The sequence below is a fragment of the Molothrus aeneus genome, chromosome 5 (genome assembly GCF_037042795.1).
Source record: "Molothrus aeneus isolate 106 chromosome 5, BPBGC_Maene_1.0, whole genome shotgun sequence".
In the NCBI taxonomy this organism is placed as follows: domain Eukaryota; kingdom Metazoa; phylum Chordata; class Aves; order Passeriformes; family Icteridae; genus Molothrus; species Molothrus aeneus.
In genome coordinates, this window is record NC_089650.1 from 4,936,105 (window position 1) to 4,958,333 (window position 22,229).

General features: G+C 47.5%; 1 protein-coding gene across 1 annotated transcript in view; it reads right to left on the reverse strand.

Moving 5' to 3' along the window:
- Positions 1–3,950: 3,950 nt before the first annotated feature.
- The window catches only part of CACNA1C (calcium voltage-gated channel subunit alpha1 C), a 416,271-nt gene continuing 397,992 nt past the window's right edge, over positions 3,951–22,229 (reverse strand). The window contains exons 42-49 of the mRNA XM_066550899.1: positions 21,853–21,987; positions 20,050–20,402; positions 19,155–19,181; positions 17,711–17,839; positions 17,151–17,260; positions 15,012–15,115; positions 11,456–11,773; positions 3,951–11,206 (exon numbers count right to left, since the gene is read on the reverse strand). Of these exons, the coding sequence (XP_066406996.1) occupies positions 10,910–11,206; positions 11,456–11,773; positions 15,012–15,115; positions 17,151–17,260; positions 17,711–17,839; positions 19,155–19,181; positions 20,050–20,402; positions 21,853–21,987 (1,473 nt within the window). The 3' untranslated portion in view covers positions 3,951–10,909. The remainder of the gene's footprint in view (positions 11,207–11,455; positions 11,774–15,011; positions 15,116–17,150; positions 17,261–17,710; positions 17,840–19,154; positions 19,182–20,049; positions 20,403–21,852; positions 21,988–22,229) is intronic.

Sequence of the window (22,229 nt, forward strand, 5' to 3'; positions counted from 1 at the left end):
CCATGGCTCATCTTCATGGGAGATGTTACATCAATTCTTCTCCAGAGACTTCCAGTGAAGCAAGCTGGCAAGATAAATTTCAGAGACCAAACTATGTACAGCTATCCAGCCCCTCAAAGACAGCAGGGTTACAACCACTGCATTCCTCCAGGACCCCCAGGCATGCCACATCCCACAACAGCTACAGCACAACAACTGAACACAGTGATTTAACACTTGATGGTGAAAAAACAGATGGGTATTTAAGCTGTGGGATGTTTTTTCCCCCCTGCACATAGGAAAAAAGCCCCTGCAGATGACATATACAAGCAATGGTTACTGGTGAGAACTGGATTTGCAGCTGTGCTATTCAGCCCTAGTTTGATGGAGTGGTGGTGAATAAGGCCCATTAAGTGCATTTTAATAAGATGAGCTATTGACAAGCATTTATTTTTCCTTAGAGGTGTCTATTGATACTGACTAATATGACACTTTCCCTCCACCACTTCATCTCCCAAGCAGGCCGTGCCTCATGAGGGTTTTGCTGAGGAAGCTGCCATGGCTCAGCCTGACCTGCTCCAGAGCTCAGCAAGAGCAGCGTGAGCAGGGTGGGTTAGACAAAGGAAGAGGCACTCACCCACCCTGCTCAGCTGCAGCTCTGCCTCTGAGCCACGCCACAGCCACACGTTGGGAGGGAGGGTTACCAAACCACCCACTGAACACAGCACAGCCCACAGAAAGGGAAGGGAGAACTGTTTTCAACTGTCACAGCTTCAGTTGGTGATGGGGCTTTCTCCTACGTGAGTCAGCAGCTTCAAAACTGCTTCAGGAGGCTGCTCCTGGGCTTAAGCTGACTCCTTTTTCTTCAGTCTATCTGCACTTTGGAAATTGGCTTTTTGCTAGAAAGGGCCAACATAGCAGCTCTTTCACACAGCATGTAGCAGCCCAGCATTCACTGCTCTGTGTGCACACCAGAGCACGGGGCAACACAGCTCCTCTGTGAAAGTTGGTGATGTTCTGGTGAGCCCTCCACCCAGTTACTGTGGTCATACTTCCTAAAAAAAGAGGGACAGGCAAGACAAAGTCAGTCAGAGCCCAACCATCCAAGGACTTGCAGAGACTCTTTAATATGCTACTGTCAATCTCTGACTAACAAGGTTTGGGATATCATGGTTTTGTGAGATGCCTAAGCAATATTGTAATTTTCCCTTTGCCAAAGTTTACATTTTGAAACTCTACAATGTCCAGCCTAAAGTAAAATTGCAGAACTGGTCTGTTTTCTTGGGGTCTCTTTGAATAAGAGAGAAAGCAGCAGAGCAGAGGTCTGGTAAAACAGGGGTAAGGATACAGTCAAACATTAGGAGAAGTGCAAGACTAGACAAAAGACAGGAAATGTGAACAGGAAAAGATTATAGAAGCTTTCACCCCAAAGGACACATTTTGTCTATACAGTCCATAGCTGTACCTGACTATCTGTCTTTTCCAGACTGCTGAAAGTGCACCATGGCATATAAAGCTTAGACAACAACTGCCCATTTTCCTGCCTCACTGCTATTGTTAACAGAATTAAAAAGCAAAAGCAGATCTCTTTCCCCTCCTACACACTCTGAAACAAACAAAAAAAAACCACACCCCAAAACAAAAAAACGACCAACAAAACAAATCCAAAACAATCCTCAAAAACCACCAGAGTGACCAGCTCGGAGTTCCTACTCAAAGTTCGCTCATGTTGGTTGTTCACTTTTTACAGCGCCGCTGCATTGGCAGCTCCTGTCTGGCCGGTTTCACAGGGAGAAAAGGCAACCAAAACCCGCCTGCTCAGAAACCTCACGCACATGCAATGTTCAATTCCCCGCGCACTCCTAAAACCCCCTCCTCTGCAAGGAACTGGTTAAAACTTTTAGGACATTGGGCAACGTCAGTTCTTAGCACAGACTCACATCCTGCTCGGGGACTGCGGCCGCTTCCCGCACGGCTCAGCCGCGGCCGCTCCGAGGTGCCGGGGGCAGCAGCGCTTCCCCGGCCGGGGCACCCCAGAGAGGTGTGCGGTGTTCTCCGGGACACCGACACCGGGACGGCGACACCGGCCGGCCCCGAGCCCCGTCCCACCACCCCGGCTCCCCGCTCCCGCCCGGGCCCGGCGCTCCCGGCGCCGCTTACCGGCTGCGAGCATGTGAAAGGCGGCGCGGCGTCCAGCAGCAGCCGCAGGGCCGCGGCGGCGGGCGGCCGGGGCAGCAGGAGCGGCAGGAGGAACAGCAGCAGCGGAGAGAGCAGCGGAGGGAGCAGCCGCGGCCCCGCGCCCGCCATCGCCCCCGCACCGCCGCCCGGCGCTTCCGGGCTCGGGCCGGGCGGGGCCGCACCTGAGGAGGGGCCGGGGCGGCGCGGAGCGGGGCCCGCCCGCCATGTGGGGCCTGGGCCGGGCCGGGCCGCGGGAGCAACGAGCGGCTCCTCCCGGCCGGGAACAGCGCGGGTCGTGCGCTCAGCTTGGGGTTAAAGAGCCAAACGTGCTTCGAGCTGGGGGTCGTGTTCCTGTTCGCGGGTCGGCGGGACGTTCCCGGGGTCTGTGTGCTCGTCACGGGATCGCCAGGGTTGGGAGGGACCGCTGGAGATCATCCATGCCAACAGCCCTGGCAAGGCAGAGTCACCTGGAGCGGGTACGGGTGGGTTCGGGGTGTCTCCAGAGAGGGAGACTGCACGGCCTCCCTGCGCAGCTGTCCCAGGGCTCTGCCACCCTGGATGTAAAGAAGGTCTTTCTCTGGCTTCGGGTAAATGGCGTGAGCTTTAAAAACTGACATCAGCAGTGCTCTGCAGCTGCCGAACAAAAAGCGTTGTAGGTGTGTGCTCTGCCTTTCCAGCTGTGGGGCTGCTCTAAATGCATCCACTTCACAGGGGACTCTGCAAACCTGTTACTCGTTCCTGAGGCTCACCCCGTTTCAGCTGTCTCACAGGTTTCGCTCCAGGTTTCGCACTCTTTTCACACTGCAGCACGCCCACAGCCACTTTCACCTGTTCTCTGCCATGGATTTCACCTAATGGTCTCACACAGAGCTGTAACTCAGCTGAGCTGCCAGCTCAGGGAGTTTTCCAGCAAAGCTGAGCCCTTTGCTGGGCATTGACCAACAGCCATGAGCACGGTGGTTTCCTATGGTTTTGTGGTGGCAAATGTCTAACTGGTGGCCAGTCTGAGCCTGCAGATAATGAGGTGAGCCTTCTGCCCTGCACTGATAACACCTACAGGTTTTCATCACCCCCTAGATTTTTAACGTTTGGTGCCACCAGATATTTAATAGTAACAGCAGAGCCTGCAGTTCTGACAGTTGTGTGCAAGTCAGGGAAAAATATTTATATATACACATGTAACTGTAAAAAAACCATTCTTTTTTCTTTAGGCATTATTTTACTGAATCTTAGACTGATGTACTTGGGCTGAGCACGCTGTGATTTATAATGCTGCAGCACAAACACAGTGCTCAGCTGGCATTGCAGTGTAATTTCCTGATAACCGTGGTAGAACGAATTTGCTCAATCGACAAGCAAATGCGTGGAACGTTACTTGTTATCATCCCATTAGCTTCATGGCTTATGTATATACTAATTACACTGTATTTAAGCTGAGGGCATTCATTTTCTGTTGCATGTGCTTGGTAAGAAGGAATCCAGTAGAGAAAATGTTAAGCGTGTGGTTGCACATGAGTCACACGCTGGACATCGTGACACGGCAGAATTTCTGTGGTGACAGCAGCACAGACATCGGCTGGATTTCCTAAGCTGCTGTTTAGTGGGGCAGGCTGTGGCTGTCCAGACCATTCTGCAGCCCCTTAAACAGGGACAAGAGCCCCTGAATGGCAGCAGGGCCACCGATGGGAAATAAGGGGCTGCAGGAAGCTGTCTTTAATTTTCAGCCACTGCTGGTAGGAGGGAGCAATGTCAAAGGAGTTTTGATACCATTTACAATATTGAACAAATCTGGACATTGTTTAGAAATTTATTAGCAATTTTAAAATAACATCATTCCTTAGATAAAAATGCAATCTTACAGGAATATACATTTGTCCCACACAGAGATGACCCTATAGCTCACTGAGGGCCATTCGCTCTAACTTTCCTCTGTTGATTTTAAAACGTGCGAGAGGGCAAGACGGACTCTGGCACTGATGACAGGCTTACATGACGGTTACAAACTGTACAGCAGTATTTACAAAAGCATTTCTGTGGGTTCATGAAAACTAGATATAAAAGTGTGGAAGGAGGTAAAGAATTGAGACAGGGAAGGGCTTGGGTGGAGGTGCAAGGGAGGGCTGGGAAGGTGGGCGGGGAGCGTAGGGAAGAGTAGGAGAGGAGGTTTATATCTGGACTGATTTATACTTGAGAGAGGTCATTTTACAGCTCTGGGCAATTCAAATGAAGGCAAAACACTTATATTTATCAACATTTATAGCTGATGATCAGAGCAGGAAATGGTGTTCCAGGGCCTGAACTGAAGAGGTGCTGAGGAACCCCATCTTCCCTGAAGTCACTGGGAGACACTGGTATGCAGTACCTGCTGGGCCAGACCCAAACCATGCACAGACAGTACCCCCCAGACCTTAAACCCTTTGGATCCTGCAGTGCTCAGTCCTTGGTGCTGATGTGAATTCAGACTGAGTGAGAGATCAGCTCCTCAATTACACTTTACTCCTGAAACCGGACTAGTTCCAACCACTTCTTGCCACAATTCACCCAAAGTGACTCATCCCTTGCTCTATCAAGCGGCAATTGTTTGGAGGGAGATTCATCATTCAGAATTGATTTTTAAGGCAGTTTTATAAGTATCTCCCCTTTTTTTTGTGTGTGATGCAGCAATGTTTGTCAGAGATATTTACAATGTCACTCCTCCTCCTCCAAAATCTTCCCACATTCAAACTGTTAAGACTAAATAAGCTTGAAACAATCATTTCTATGAGCAATCATAAAGTTGATGATGCTTAGATAGTATTGGCTGCCAGTCTACCTAGGTGCTTGAGATGGGAACAGACTGACTTAGGATGCTTAAAATACTGAAAGCATTTCAGCCTAATTGGGAAAGAATTAACAGAAAAACACAGGTATTTAATCACCTGGATGATGATGCCAGCAAATGGTGTCTGAGTTTGTGGTTCTGTCTCAAATAGGAAAAAGCTTTGGAAAGGGGCTATTGGAATGCTGGCAGAAAAATCTGTGGTTCAGTGGAGTGACGCCTGCTCTTGCCTGGGCCTGTCCCAGCTCCCCTGGGCCTGGGATGCAGCCTCTAATCCTGGCCTAAGGAAAGGACCAGGCAGAGCGCTGCCAACTTCAGGCCGCAGGAGTGGAGGCAGAGTGCCTGACACGGGGCAGAAAAACAACAGCATGGGAGTGTGGAGACAAGCTCCTGATCCTGCCTAACTAAGCCCTTGGTAATGCTAATGAAGATTCCCTCATTACATCAGTCATTGGTGCTGCTCCTCTCAATTAGCCCTTTAGAAAGGGACTTGATTAAGTTGCCCAATTGTCCCCTGCCACCTGAGATCTCTGCCGTCCTCTGGGGCTCTGTGACACCAGCCCTGCCTGGGCCAGAGCTGTGCCTCTCCCCACCAGCTGTGGCAGACCTGGCAGAGGATTCTGTAGGGTATCTCAAATGGCAGTGGACACCCACGTTTAGGCAACTGAGTCGAGCCCTGTGCCCCAAAAGAAGGCCTGGTTTTTATGCTCAAGTGTTAAGCTCCCCGTAAGGGGGAGGAGAAGAATGGAGAATTTAACTAGAACACTAAAGTTTGTATCAGAAGAGGGTTTTTTTTTTTCATTCCAGTGTCATGCTACTGAGTTTTCTGAAAACAATTGGAGCCCAATCTGTCTTCAGACAGGACATATCTCCTGCTGTGCTTCTGCCCTCACCCACCCAACCTCAGGGAGCTGTAGCAGCAAGGCCAGAGTGGTTTCAGCTTTCCAGAAACAAAGCAGGAACAGAGACAAAAGCTCCACGGACTGAGATCCCATTGGAAACTTTCTGCATCCCTGGGCTTGCTCACCCAGAGTAAAACTTTAAAAGTTTCACAACATTCAAAAGAAGAAAAAAAGAAACCCTGTGCAGCTATTGAGGATTGTATTTCTTAGACTCCTTTGAAGAAGAAAATAAATGGGAGAAAGATGTAATTAAATTTTTCAGGGCCCAATTCTGTTTTCCACATCCTTTGCATCAATACAACCTCCTTGGCCTCTAATGCCCTCACGTTAGCAACATGGGAATCGAGGCTTCTAAAGGCCTGGAGTGTTTTCTTTATATGCACTACAGTTTTCATTATGAGAACTGGCAAAATATCACTGCTACCAGAAACCCCCAACTGGATTCTGCTTCAATATTGTTGTGCTCCAAATTCCCCATCGAGTGTTGCTCTCCCCCCCAGTGCCCCTGCTGTGGGGACAGTCACAGCAGGACCATGGATGTATCTCAGGATACTCAGTTCTGTCTCAGTAGGGCTGCTTCACTTCAGCTCCCTGGACCAGTGGGTTGGGGTTTCTCATCTACTCACACAAAGCAAGGCCTCCAACTCCACCTGTGACACAGGTGACCAACCCCCACGGGCTCTGGGTGCTGCCACCTCGTCTGGTTGTGTCTGTGTGCAAACGCGCATACATTTCATACAGCAATCTGAAACTCAGGCAGAAAAGACACAGGAGCCTGGCTGAGACCCATACAACTGTTATATTGGCGTCAGTCTAAAGAAAGCAATGATACATTGCTTTGGAAATTATCAAGAAATGTAAAAAATGCATTTGCCCTTTTTTTTTTTTGTTGTTGTTGTCGTCGTAGTCACTGGGGCAGGGTTGTGAGTCAGAAAACAAAGCAGAAATAGATGCGGTTCTGTACATGGCGCCTCTCTGGCTGTCCCTCCGTGCTGGGGTGGGGTGGGCAGGGCAAGAAAACAGGCGGGACCCCTGCAGTAGCAGCAGCATCTACACACCATCATCGTCCACATGTCCAGCTGAAGAGGCAGATGATGCACAAAAGGTCTGTGGACAACGAAACTCCAGCTCTGGATCATGAGTTCCACTTGCTTTCCCATCACGTCAGCCACACAGAAATAGGGAAGAAAAAAAGAAATGCACCCGATGTGGCTGACCCAGTACTGTCTGGACTAATGAGCAGGAGTGATACAGGGAGGAGGTTTGTTGTTTTATAAGAAATGTCTTTAGTCTGCAGTGTCCTCTCGCGAGTCAGAGATGCTCAGAGGCAAACAGCAGATCATTTTCCCCATTCTTTCCTTCCACGCCACTTCTCAGCCATTGGTTCCTTCAAAGCTTCCATCCACAGCACAGGGATTGTACCCACCATCCACTCCCATACACAGGGAAACACTCCAGGAGCTAAACCTGCCCCCTCCTTCCCACTGTCCCCCAGACTCTGCCTCACTCGCAGGAGGCAGCAGCTCTTTGCTCAGGCCTGTCACAATGTGCACATTGGAAGTACCTCAAATGAAAAGAATAGAAAAAAAAGCCACCCTCCCCAGAAAGAGAAGTTTGCACAGCTGGCACCAGCAATTACTAAATTTAACACCTACCTCTCAAACTGCAGAAGTCATTTGCATTCTCTGCTAGCCATACATTTTCCACTCTGCAGCACCTATGGGGTCTTCCAGGAGAGAGTGGGGTTTTCCCTGGCCATAGGCCCTGACCCCCGAGGGAGCAATATCTTTCACTGCCTGGGGCATAGTCCTTCCTGTCATTTTCCTTCCCATCAAGAAAAATCCTAAAAGATGGGCTGTCAAGCGTCCAAAATATTCCTTGTCACCACTAATTTAGGTAAGCACTGTTTTTCAGGAGTGAAGAACCCCTGTCTTCCATTGGGAGGGTCAGATGGACTTTGCAGTGAAAGAAAATGAGTTAGGGAGCCCTTACACAGCATTTTCAGGAACAGCCAGGCACGGGCATTCTTCCCTTTCGAGTTCCTTTGGAGCACATCAGCAGCAGCAGCAAACTCACAGGGAGACACACGTGTGTGCCCATCTCCATACAGGCACCAGGGATGAAAGGATGAGACTGACCCACACCAGCTGGTCACTTTCTCCAGGGAAGCCTTGAATTATGACTTTGATGACAGATGCTTGTACAACTGGATTCATATTTCTCTAGTATTTGGTTTTTTCCAAGGTATCTTGAGCTGATACTGGCCAGTTCAAAGAGTACAGACAAAAAATACCCTTTGCTATTTCTCCTTTGTGCCCCAGAGAATTGAGAAGAAAAACAAGAGTGTCACAAAAATAATGTAATCAATGTATGCAGTGAAGGGTGTTCTTGGACATCTGCAGAAGCTCAAGATTTGAATCAAAGTTTAGCTCTGAGTCAGATCACACCTCAGAACTGATCTGCAAGTTTGTGAATCATCCTGAGGAGGGAAAAAAACCCAGCAGTAGTCTAGACAAAAACCGGTTGCATAAAATCTAACAATACCTGCCTGTTTTTTCAGCCTCTCTCAGGGTTAGGGCCAACCGTCAGTGTGAGAGTTTCACACCTACTCGTCAGGAATTGTGGCTGGGACATGCTGTGCTGCCAGATGTCTTGTGACTTAGTACCCTCCACTAAAGTCTGGGAAGAGGATTGAGACCATGCATAGGAACACCAAAAAGTCACTTGGCACCTGCATCTTGACCAGCCTGCAGCAATTCTCCTAATAAAGATCCACAGCTCTCTCCCTCTGCTTTCAGCCCAGACCAGGGTTAGGTAACTTTACTTTGCCAACTGTTCTGATTCTTGCATTTCTTATCCCAGGATCCTGCTAAAACTGATCAGGGTTCAGCTATTTAATAAAATAATTTCGAAGCCAGATTTTTTCCGCCCCGCTCCTTAAATTGCTGGTGCCAGCTGAACGTGTAGGATGGATCTGCCAAATGGGCTTTGGGGGTCTTGTCACCCTTGAGTGGGACGAGACCTTTAGAGGAACTGAGCAAAAGGAAAGAAAACAAAGCCTGAATAAAATGTCCCAGTCTTGGGAAGAAAGATTCTCTACCGATAAAGTCATCGTGCACGTTAAAAGGGAGTGAGGAAGAAGGAAAATGAACACAAGATATGCAAAATCAGTAACGTTCAACCTGTCAGTGGATTGCAGAATAGTTACTTACACCAGGTACACTTTGTTCATCGTACAAATTAAAAAAGGAAAAAAAAAAAAAAGTAGTACCCTTTCCCCAACCACACGTAAAAAAGCACTTAAAAGTTCAAAGGTAAAGCTTGGCACATTCCAAATACGAAATGACTCACTTGACATGCAGCAAAATATACAAGAAGTGATTCTTTTTTTTTCTTTTTTTTTTTAAACAAACTTAATTCAATTCATTATCTTTGCTTGGCACAATTGCAATTCATTTTAAAAAAATATTTGAAAAATACTGAAACTGACCTGAATTCAAGTATAACGGTTTCTTCAACAGAAACATTATCAATGCAATAAAACATCACACGGAATATATCAAAGCGTAACGTCTTCTGGTTTGTTTTTCTTTTTTTGTTTCCCCCCCACCCCCGTAAATTTTTTTCTTTTTCTATACAGTTTTAATGCCGACACAACTTACAATTTTATTTTAAAATTAATATTATTGCATTGTTTTTGCATATCTTGTGGAACAGAAAATGCAAAGTTACTGATTCCCTTTTCGAAAGCAGAGACAGTGGTTTGTTTTTGCATTCGAATGGCCCCAGATACAGATCTCCTGCAGCTCAAACCAGGACGTGGAGAACTGCTCTTACACACACACACACGCGCACACACACATGCGCTCACACTCGGCTCCTATTGCTCCCACACTCACAGATACACTTAGCACTAAAAAGAACCCAAATCAATCACTCAAATGTGCAAGACTATATCAAGTGCATTGCCTACTATCTTTAAATTATAAAACAACAACAACAAAAGGTTTCAGTTGCTAGTAAATAAAATTACAAATCCTCGGTGTACATAATGGTTGGCAAAACTCATCTATCATTATACTTCTACCAAATTCCAATGGAGAAACCACCCCTACCCCGGTTTAAATAATAATACAACATGATCAAACCAATTTAACATCTGCAAAGGTGAAAATAAACCAAAACAAAAAAGGTAGGTGATTACAAAACGCTGTAAACACTCCCTTCTCCCTCAAAATAATAATAATAATAATAATAATAATAAAATAGTCAAAATAAAAACTGCAACATGCTTTCAAGAAAATACCAAACTGCGAAACAAGAAGAACTCTGCACAGGCCTGGCGGCCTCTCAGCCCCGCCGCCATGCCTGCTCTCCCATTGGCTGGCACAGCTGGCGCGCTAGCTCTGATTGGCCAGCAGAAAACCGCCTAAACTCGGATTGGCTGGCGAGTGACCGCCCGAGCTCTGATTGGCCGGCAGGGGCCGCTGCTGGAGTCTCAGCAGGGCTGGGCCGCGCCTCGGGCTTCTCCTGCTTCCTCCTCCCCGTGGCCGTGTGGGAATCCACAGCAGAAGTCTTCCTCTCCTTCCGAATCAAAGGGCCTTGGCTTTATGGAGACGGTGAGGCTCATACAGAACATGTGCAAAATGATTTTTACAAGCAAGGTTGAAAGACACCCGTTTGGCGCAGGGTCCTTTTGGCTAGGGCGATCCACAGGAAGCTGAGGTTCCCCTTCGTGCTCCGGAGGCAGCCGTCGTTCCTTGTGCAGGGACTGAAAAAAAGAGGGAGCTGGCTCTCCTCCTCTTCTTCTCCTCCTCCTCCTCACTCTTCCCTCATGGACACGTGCTGGGGTTATATCCGCTCCTGAAAAGCTTTCTTACACCACCCAACTCTGCGACTCGTCCCAACAGAAATGAATGAAGAACGCTGTTCCGGTTACTCCAGGTCACGAGAACAGTGAGGCACTTCTGAAACAAACCCATTAGGAACATTGAAACAAATAAAAAACCAGCATCGCTTCCAGCCCTGGCAACTACAGGCTGCTGATATAAATCCTGCTGTCCTTGAGCTCCTCCTGACTTATCCTACAATCCGGGTTCTGCACCTCTTCCTCTTCCTCTCCTGCACTGTCCTGCCCTGGGTCCCTGCAGTTAGCAAAAGGCAAGAGGTTGCCATTGGGGCTCTGCTTGCTGTTACCATTGAGAATGTTGTCTGCTGCATTTTCCATCTCTTCTATCGTCATGTCGCAGGCGTCTGCGAGCTCCTGGGTTGTGACCTCAATGAACTTTGGATCTTGAGCAAACTGCATCAGTCCTTCCGAAATCAAGACCTTCAAAAGCAGGTGGGGAACCAGAACACAAAGACACATGTTAGTACCCTGCAGCGCCAACCCTGCCGCACCTCCAACACAACCCTCTTCACTGCTGTGTTTCCTCCTCCCATTCATGCTTCTAAACCCGGGAAAAGGGCTCTCCTACTCCCGGCATTGCGAGCAGCAGCGGATCTGCCGCCCTGCTCTTCCAGGGCCATGTTCCTAGCTGGCCGTGCCCCAGCATCCTCGGTGCCCGTGCGTTCTTACCGCTTCCACCAGGCTGCTGGCGCTGCCGTGGAACTGCCGGCTGCTCCCTGCGGTGGGGCTGGGCACGGTCAGGGACACGGGCCGGGCTCTCCTGGGGCTGCCGCCGCTTTCGGGGTACCGGGAGCCGCAGTGCACGGACGGCAAGCTGCTGTTGAGCTTCTCCGAGGAGTCCGCCCCGTCGAGGCGCAGCGTGGGGATGCTCTGTTGCGGCCAGCCCCGGTTGCAGGGCGTGGCCGGGGGCGTAGCACACAGCCGAGAGAAGGTGGTGGGGGAATGGCTTCGCTGCAGCAGGGGACTCAGGCCGGCCACTGCCAGTGCCTGCGGACACAGAGGGACAGCGTGAGCGAGGGACTGCAGGGCTGGAACAAGGATATAGTAGGTACTTTCGCCCCCGATGAGGGGGAGAGAATGATGCATCTGACTCCATCTCCACTAATTAATTACTTTATTATACTATGTTATCCTGTATTACATTACACTCTATTACATTACATCTAAACTGAATCTGCCAAGCACTCAACTCTGCACACAACTGCCTGAATCTCGTGACTGTCACCCGACAGTCCCAACTCACACACACACCTGGCCCTGACAGGCCAAGGAAACAAAACCCCATCACTCTGGGTAAACAATCTCCGTATTGCATTCTTCTTTGGCACAACACAGGCACAGCAAATGAGATGAGAATTGTTTTTCCTTTCTCAGAAGTTCAGATTTTCTCTGTGAAGAGAAATGTGGCTACACAAGGAGGTGCTGGAGAAACCATCCGAGAAAGGCCTGGAGAGTCTCGAGGCTTGTGAACACAGCTGCCAGCTCCTTCAAGGGTTTGGATGTGTGCTGCAAACTCATTTTGCAAGCTTTCCTTTAAATGGTGTGCCCTGTGCTAGTGCCAAGCACTGGATTGGAAATTATCAGAACCACAGCTCTTTAGCCTGGGAGCCATGACACTGCCTGGAGGATGCAGCCCCATTGCCACAGCACTGCATGGAGGATGCTGCCCCATTCCCATGGCACTGCCTGGAAGATGCAGCCCCATCCCCATGGCACTGCCAGGAGGGATTCAGTCCCATTGCCACGACGCTGCCAGGAGGGATGCAGTCCCATTGCCATGGCACTGCCAGGAGGGATGCAGCCCCATTGTCCCAGCACTGCCAGGAGGATGCAGCCCCATTCCCCACAGTTGTCCCAGAAACACCACCTCTTCTCCAGTGGGGGAGACAGCAAGTCATTTTCCCACCACTGATACCACACACAGCACAGGCTTTTATTGCCAATTGCTGTTTTAAGTGTCTCCTGAGGAACCTGAAGAGATAGATACCAGATATGAATTTTAGATGTGTGTGCAGTTGGCAATAGCTTGAAATCCACCACTGGATTTTAGGCATCTGCTGTTGGTGGGAGGATCAATATCTGATGATTATACTTTCAGCCATCCAGTCCTACCTGTAATCATATACACAACCTCTGAGTCATTCAGCCTCCTCTTAAAATGAATTCCTCTTGTTGCACAGGGCTGATGTGATGCCTTATTGATGGTGACTGTTTCCTTGTTCTATAAGCAAGACTGTCAGAGTCATGAACTCATCTCACAGAGCTCATGGCTGAGCAATGAAATAAATGCATAGAAACTACAAAAGGGTGTGGATTGTGTTGTGTTCAGGCTGGGGCAAAGCTCTGTGTTTAGTCTAAGCTAACTGTGCAGAAAGGCACTGGCAAGCCTCCCTGCTCTTCAATGCCTGCCTGAAAACACTGCCTCAAAGACATAACTTACACAAGATTTAAACTTAATTTGCCCTTTGGTGATGCTTCTTCCCTCCACTGACCACAGTGGGGTTGAACTGACTAATTTAAATTAGCTCACTTAAAGCTACCTAATGTTCAGTGAAGCTCAGTCCATCTGCCACTGAAGTCCTTGGGAACTGATAATTATGTTGTGCTGGTGACTTCAGTGTCAGAAAAAAATAATTTTTCATTCTGAAAAAAATAATTAATTCTTAGTCACCTGCAAGTTCAGTGAGGTTTTCTCAGTAATTAGATGTCAGACTCCTATCAAATTTCAGTGAGGAAGAAAGCCCTTAAAACTTCTGAATAAGTCATACCCTGCAGGCTCTGATGGCCTCAGCACATCCCTTAAACTGCCAGGACTTCAAGGAGAGACCTGGATCTGTCAGGCAGGACAATAGAACCAATTTTCCAGCTTGTTGCCAGAAACTTACACAAAATGTTTTATCAGGAAGGTGAAGGAAGCTCTGTAAGATTGCTTTGAACTTCAGCTGAACACATTTACTGATCATGATGTACAGGTATTCCATGGGAACACCTCTTCAAGCCTTCACAGCAACAGAATCCATTAGGTTTAGCAGAGGCAATCTTTCCATTCTGTGGTCTTATTTTAGGTCCTGTTGTTGGTTAATATTTTTGTAAACAGGAACATTGCTGAGTGTTGTCAGCTGGCAGCCAGATGCCTCTTTCAGGGTAGCCCTTCAGCCTGGCTGAGTGACACTTGTGCGGGCAGAGCCCCGTCCCTCCAGGTTTTGGGCTGCATGGTGGGATGGGGAAGGGTGAAGAGGTTTGGAGGGAGGTGATTCTGTCAGCTGTGTGGGCTGGCAGGGCTATGTTCCCTGTGTTCCCTCTGCCTGGCCTGCCATGGGAAGGGAGGAAGTCTCAGGAGGGCTGCTGCTGCTGTGGTGAGTGTGGGAATCTGTTTCCTGACCAACCCTCCCTGCTCCAACATGTTTTCTGGTTGTCCCTGCCACAGCTGTAACTCTCTGCAGACCACTGCTTTCTGGAGCTCAAGAATTAAAGGATAACTGTCTGGAAGTAGAGGTGGGGAAAGCCAGGGAGCCTCAAGCCCACCCCTCTCTCACTCCTCAGACTTCTCACTCCTCCCAGTCCTGCTGTGTGGCATTTCTGCCTCTGTGGCAGCCTCAAGAAGCAGCAAGGCCATTCTACCCTGCCTGGGGGGACTGCACAGAGCAGGATGCCACACCTGCAAGGCTGGCACTGCCATCTGCACCTGTTTCTTTTATGGTGACAAAAAGAGACATCATCAAACCAGAAGACACAGCTCTCCTTTGGAGCCTGACAGCTGGCTGATCATCCAGTAGTGTTTAGGCATGCATTTGCTAGGCTGCTGAACACAGTTACAAAGGGCTTTAGAAGCTGATTGATGACATGTAATCAGTCTGTGTTTTAAAATGGTTAATTACACTTACTGGTTACCTTTAATTAATATTAAAATAGACTGTGCACACTTTATTCATGTGCATACTGCCATCAAAGGCAGTGTAATTGCACTGCAGCATGCAATGTGGGTAGTTATTTTCATCTTTTTGCTAGAATTTTCTTCATTCATGAGCATCAGACAATGATAACTGTGGCTGACTCCAAGGGACATATTCCTGTAGCATTCTGGGAATGATAAAAATCCTGATTGCTAAAACCTGGGCCTTTGGTATGGGTGAGAATCTATCCCAAATGGATTTTAAACCATGGGCTGGGATGTTCCGGGGGGCACTGCAGGTGGCAGGGGCCATGTCTGGTTATTAACACTCACCTGATGATGGACCAGATGCAAAGGCAGGACTGTCTTCTGTGAGACATCCACACCCTGGTTTTTCTGTCTTTTCAAACACTCTAAGTGAAAAGATGCTCTTCGACCTGAAACAGCAACACACACAACGTGTCCATCACTCATAACACACTACAGGAAATCTGTTTTCAGTTTCTTTTAGTGCAGTCCCACTGGACACACAGCAAACACACATACTTCAGGCTCTTCCCCTCAACACTGAGCCCTTTCCAAAGCAAATGTATTTACAGAAAGCACTCAGGCATCACAAACCAATCAACTCCACCTCCCAAGCAAGCTGCAAGGGAGGATTGCTGCAAGGGAGGATTGCTGCAAGGGAGGATTGCTGCAAGGCAGATTCTGAGCACTTTTTTTCTGAACACTTTTCTCCTTTAGAGCACGTGCAGCTGATCTCCCTCCCAAGCAGTGCAGTGCTCTCAGACCTCTGTGGCTGAGGCAGAGCCCTCAGCAGGATGTGACAGCTGAGACTCTGGTGCTGGGCAGGCAGGGACATTGTGCTGCTGCTCAGGTGACACTGGCACCCTGCTTGCATGTGATCTGTGTCCCTCAGCTGCCAGGCTCACCACACTTTGTGAGACTGTGCCTATAGCAAGGTCAAGTGCAACTGAATCCATCAGTGGGGAATTTACTGGTGAATGGAAGGTGACTTAGAAATGAAGCATTTTTGGAATTTGAAAGGAAGGGGAGAGAGAAAAAAACATTTTAGAGGGAGCTGCTGAAACAGTCACAGTTGTTTACTCACTATGAAAACTTTAATTATATAATATATAACATATAATATATCACATATAATATATGTAATATATTATATTATAATATATATATAATATATAGTATATAGTATATAATATATAATATATAATTTTCATATTTTTAAATATATTTAATAAAATTATATTAAATTTTACTTCTCTAAATATGAGAAAAGTACTCCCAATGAGAAATTTAAAACTACTGAAAAGTATGTTTATGATCAAGTGCTTTACTTCTGAAAAATGGCACATAAATTCAGTATTAAAGATTCATGGCACACTAAAATATTTTGTGGTCTTCTTCATTTTGTTGACATTTTTCTAAAGAAGGAAAAGCAATCAGAATTCGGAAAATAGTAAGTATCTATAATATTGGATTGCTGAGAAAAAGCCCTCTCAGGCTTGGAGAAAATATGTTATAACCCAGAGAATGAATGTTACAATGCAGGTTAAAAGTATTTCCTCTTTCTAGAGAAAAAACTCAACTACTAAAATGAGTATGACATCAGTATATAAATATTCACTAGAATGTAGTTGGTGAAGCACTGTATCAAGGGCTGACTGCCTTACAGATAGATATAGAAGTTGTCATTGCCTAATATTTTAAGATTTGAAATAAAGAAAATGTTGTTAGAACGGTGAAGCATCCTGAAGGATTTCAGTGAAAGCTCAGTAGCCTCACTTTAAACATGACTCTACCAGTCTCTCACTGTTATTCTGTAAAAATGTATTTTATACACACAATTCTTTTTAGTTTCTCCCTTCAATGCCCCTTTTCACCACACCAATACTCAGAAAAAGGCTGAAAAATGCTATACTTAAGAGTTCATTTTGTCACTGACTCTTGATACTTTCATAAAACCTTATGATTCATGGGTTTCATCTCCCAGTGAAGCACTTGAAAATCTCCAGGTACAATTAGAGCAGAAGGCAATTGCATGTTGTATTAACTTAATCTGACATTCAGTGTGCTCCTGGCAGCAGCCAAAGGAGACAATCTCTCATTTCTCCTTGCTGAATACACACAGAGCAGAACACTGTAGGCTCAAGGCTCACCCATTCAGTGACTCCCTGGTGATTGTTTGGAGAGTCTACAGCTCTCAAATAAACTGTCCTAATTCACAGGCAGGATTGATCAAACACATCCCAGGGACTGTCCAAACAGCCACAGGTTCATCTGCTGAAGCCAGCAGAGCCATGTGTCTGATCAGGATTGCCTGCAAGCCCTGGGATTCCTGCTCTCATGAGCTGCATGCAGCAAACAGCAACACCCAGGCTGGGATTCCTTCAGGGACATGTGGGAACTCCATCAAGGTGGAGGAGACCCAGCCCAGCCCTGCTGGGAGCTTACCTAGAGCTGAGGAGCACAGGAACCCCTTCTTGGGAGAGTGCCGGGTGTCCTCTCCTTTGCTGTGTTCTGGTGGAGTGAGTTGTCTGTTTTCATCATCTTGGTATGCAAGCCTGGGGAGGAGAGCAGAGGGATTTAGAAAAGGAATGCTGATATTGGGCAGAAAAAGCCCCTCTTCCAGCAAGGAAGCCAGGAAGGTCATGCTAGCAAAGGGATGCAAGAGCAAGCTAGCTTCAAACTATTATTGGTCCAGGAGCAGGAACAAGAGACCATGAGACAGAGAACTCTAAAAACCAGCTCTGGGAACATCAGGAAGTAGAAGTGAATGTGGGGGGCAGCCCTGAAGATATCTCATTCAGAGAAAGAAAATCTAGGTGAAAAATAACCTTTCCAATGTTACTTCAAGGGCTGAACTAGAATTATTTTCTCATATTTGAGTTGTCTAAAATTTTCTGACCTTCTCCCATAAATTGAAATTTCTGTAGAAAAATGTCACCTCTTCCCACCTCTCCCCCTTAATTAAAGAACCACCCAAACACCTTGACTAAAGCTGCAAAGCTCACATTTCGGTAGAGAGCAGACTTGGTTCACTACAGTACTCAATGTCTTCATTCAAATTTTCATCATAAGTCTCATCCTGAGACACTTCCTCTTGGCAAACAATTGCCAGCTGGCTGTCTCTGGAACTGGAGCTAATGAGCAAAAAAGACAAGTCAAGATATGGAGATGGTAAAGACAACCTGTTACAAAGACAAGAATGACAGGCTCCATCTGTCCCAGTTTATTATAATGCTGAAGAGCCTTCATAGGAAAATCGATGACTGAACAGAGCTGCAGAGTTCACAAATACAAGGCAACAATCTTTGTCTGTGTCCTCTTTCTTATACTGTAAATGTATTTTGTCCTTTGTGACTACCTGCACTCTGTGAATGTGCACATCACACTGATCATTTCCAGTGATACATCTCACTGAACTCACAGTAAAATCTGGGATGGGCTCTCAGGAATAAGCTTTTTCCCTTGTTGCCAAAGACTTGGTTATGGATTTCAGAGAAGCCTCCTGGACACTCACAGCAACCTTCTCATCTCTGTCATGTGTGGCCTTTGCCTCCCACATCCCTCAGTCTGCACCAGCTCTGCCCTCTGCCTCCTGGTCATGTTCTCATCCTTGCTGGCTTTTCCACCTTTTGTCCCTTTTTTTACTGCAGAGTGCTTCTACTGAATTCAGCAGGATCTGTTCAAAGTCTCAGGTGTGCCAGCCCTTAATTCCCTGCTTGCCTCCTCTCTGTCCTCCTGTTTCACATTTCAGCACTCGAATTTCGCTTCATTTGGACTTTGCTTTTTCTAAGGAGTAAAGTAAAATCTGGAGGTAGCTTGAATCTTTGAGGTATGGACATGGAGGTAGTTGAAACTATTTCAGTTTCTTACTAACATTTGCAGAAGAGAGCAAGGTGGCATATTTTTTTTTTTTTTACCTTTTAGGTTCTGGAGGGGCAACATTATCTTGTCATGTGGTTAAAGCAAAAACCATTGGGAGAAATGTGGGTATGCATTGTGTGAAAGAGCCTGTAGGACAGTGCTGCAGTGACCCTCCTCTGAAATGGGAGGCAAGTAAAACTGCTGAGGTGCAGAGGGGAACAAAATCAGTACCTGGCATCTCCTCCTGTTCAACTGTCTGTGTTTAGCCAAAACCATACAGAATTTTTGCATGGACATGCCAGAGTGTACTTCACTGTGCTGTGATCAGAGGATGTATAAATGTGTGAGCCCCAGCTAGAATCTCTAAAAACCCCAAATCGAGAAAATAGCCAGAACATGGACCACTACTTGCCCCGAGTGGGGAGTATTTTCTGGAGCTGTCATGGTGCTCAGTATCTCTATTCCAGCCCTACTGACACCAAAAAGGAGAGGTCATATTCAGCATTAATGGGAATTTGGAGTTTGGACAGGATGAAGACAGTGGGTCTTACAGCCAGGCAGGATGAGAGGGGTATGAAGAACACGTACCGTGCCAGTGTCTCGTAGTAATGTGTCCTAAAGCAAGGAACGTGCCCAGGGAAGCAAGGAGAGAAAAGAACACCCTGTTAGCAGTGTCACACCAGCACGAGTTCAGCAGGGAGGAGGGCAGAGGGAACACATCTTGTGCAACTCCCCATGGCCTCCCTCAGGAAGGCATGAAATAGAAAAACCACAGGACTCTTCACTTGGGCAATTCTGCACCCACTGAAGCTCCTCTGCCTCTTTGTCCTATTCTGTCCTTTCTGGGGGCAGCATTTGGCCACCTTTTCACACTGTTCATTCTCTGCACTGAAAAAAAAAATCCACCTCTTTCCTGCTGTTTCTGAAAGTATTAAAAGAAATCCCCCACTGAGAAAAATTATACTCCTTTTGTGTTAGTCATCTGTGTGTAGAGAGCCTGAAAACTCTCCAGAGAAGGGGATTTTCTTCACTTCTTTTCTGAAAACCTTGCCTCCCTCCTCCCAGAATGCCTTTGGTGACCTCTGTAGGGATGTGACCTGCTAAATGAAAACCCACTGACTTCAACAAAGCTCTCTATTGGGCTATTAGGACATGAAGAGCAGTCTCCTTCAGTTACCAGTTGATAAAACACCTCCCTGTGGTGAAGAGGGATAAATAAGGTTCCCTTTGGATTTTACAAAGGTTTCTTCCTGATAAATCCCAAAGAAATCACATGTGTTGGTCAGTAAGAGTGCTGGTGCTTTGCAGTGGCCAATTGGTGCATATCTGTGGGCTTTGGCACAAGTGGAGCACCAGAGGGCTCAATCCAGGCTGCAGGCTGGGCAATGCCTGGGAGTGACTTTGGCTCGGCAGCAGTGCTCTGGTGTTTGCATGCACCTTCCCACACCTGCTCCCTTGGCTCCCTCTCTGCTGGGACACTTACCTTTTGGAGGGGAGCTTCCAGGGAGCCTCCTGCACGCATATGGTGGGTGACAAGGGTGTCCCGTGGCCTTCCACCGTGCTGACAGTGCTGGGGTAGCTGGGTGGGCTGGGGAAGCGACACAGGGCAGTGTTGTTGGCGTTGTTGATGTTGGCATTGGAGCCTGAAGATGAGTAGCTGCTGGGAGTGAAGGTGGAGTCCACCAGCTTCTCGTGAGATGGAGACTCGGTGTCGCCGTGGTTGTTGCCAGACTTGTTGATGTGCAAAGGTCTCTGGGTGGTGAATGTCTGGGGGAACCCACTCCTGCCATCACTTTGGTAGTAGCTCACATGGTTTCCAAACAAGCCTCCAGCTCTCTGCCAGAGAAACAGGAAGGATTTTTCCTTTGTGAGTGAGATGTGCAAGGGCCCTGGCGTTTTCCTGCTTAGACTGTTCTTAAGGAAAAAAAATGAGGACCAAAGTGAGCATGATGGCCCTGGTGCTGTCTCTTCCAGAAGGCAGTGTGAGGACTTCTGTCACAGAGACTGGCTACACACAGGCTGGGATTTCAGAGGACTGGCAGCTGTATGTCTCCCACACCTCCCACCAGTCCTGGGAGTCCAGGACAGGGTATGGATGCAAGAACCTGTCTCGTTTTCCCAGTGCAGTTACAAAGGAACATTTAGATATGAGGGGGAATTTGAGAAGAGCACCAAAAACCATTAAGTACCTGGAAGAAGAAATGAAGAGAAATTTAATGAGCCAGTTATGTACTGTTTAGATGGGTAATGAAAGGGACTGACAGCATATTTTTGTAAAGAAAGGAGGAAAATGCCAAAGGAGAGGAAAAGTTACCAAAGAAAACAATTATAAGAAACAGGAATGAAATTCTGAGCTAAGTTGCTCAGAAAATTTTCCCCTTCCATAGGAGTTCTGTTGTGTCTTTGTGTACTTTTTGGAAGGATGCTACCAGTGCCACTGAAAGGAGTGAACAAAACACTAAATTGTGCCTGGCTGTTGCTCTGCAGATTGCAAGATGGCTGCACTGATCTTTTCTTTAATTTAGGTTTCATGAAGGAATCTTCCAGTGAGAAGTTTCCCTTGAGAGAAAGAGAGAAGGAATTGGGATAAAACTGTGCAAAGACTCTAGGACCTTTCACTTAGGACCTAGGTCCACCGCTGTTTTCTAGTAAGATCTACCAAACAAGGAGGGCCCAGCTGAAACACAGAATGAGCAAAAGAGAATGTTGTTGCGTTGTGATTTCGGGGTTTACCCCAGAACCTCGTGTCCCTTCCTGAAGATTCCCTCCCAGGTGTATCAATCACCTCTCCTTTCCCCTCCCTGACCCCTGCTGAGCACTGTCTGTCAGTCCTGGAATTCCAGAAGGGTGTGGAGTGATTGGCAGATTCAAAGGATGCCCTCTACCCCTGGGGGGCGGGGGGGGGGCACTGGGCCATCCAAGTGTCCTTTGTCCCTTAAGACCTCCTCTCCTGTACCTGGTTGGCGGCTCCCTACCCCTTCCCTTCCCCTCTCCCTGGGGTTAAGAGGAACAGCAACCACGCGTTTGGGGGAGTTCTGTTGGAGCTGTTGCTGCATTCAGAGGCCTCTGGGCCAGAAATAAAACTCTGGATTAAAAACCTCCATCAGAACCGACTCCTTTCCTTCACCATCGCCTTAAAGCTTCTCTGACAGAGGGAAACCTGAGGAGCAGACCCTGTTATGGGGGGAAAGGTCCATCCCAGAGCCACCAGAGCTCCTGCATGCCTGGACTTGTCTCCAAAGCACTCTGAGCTCAGCCTCAGCTCGCAAACTTGTTCAGAACCTACCCGGAAGATATCATCTTCAGAGGCAGCAGAAACAGCTTCTTTCATGGCCTTGTCCAGCTCCTCTTCAGCTGTCAGGTCTCCAGAAATGGCTCGTCGGATCTCGGGCCCGATGTCGTGCAGCGTGCGCAGCCCAGCCTGCAAAACAGCAAACTGTAGAGCTTCATATCTCCGAGTGGGCACAGGAGAGACAGCAGCACTGCCATTCCTTCCTCAACACTGTGGGGCCCCTTCAGTCAACACAGCACCCCCAGCTCCTAGAGAAACACCAGCAAACCCTGTTCTTGCATCTCCACCTCAGGGAGAGAGAAACTCCTGGCAATACAAAACAAGGAATGTTTGTTGCTTGTCCTTGGCTTCATCACAGCAGGACATAGACA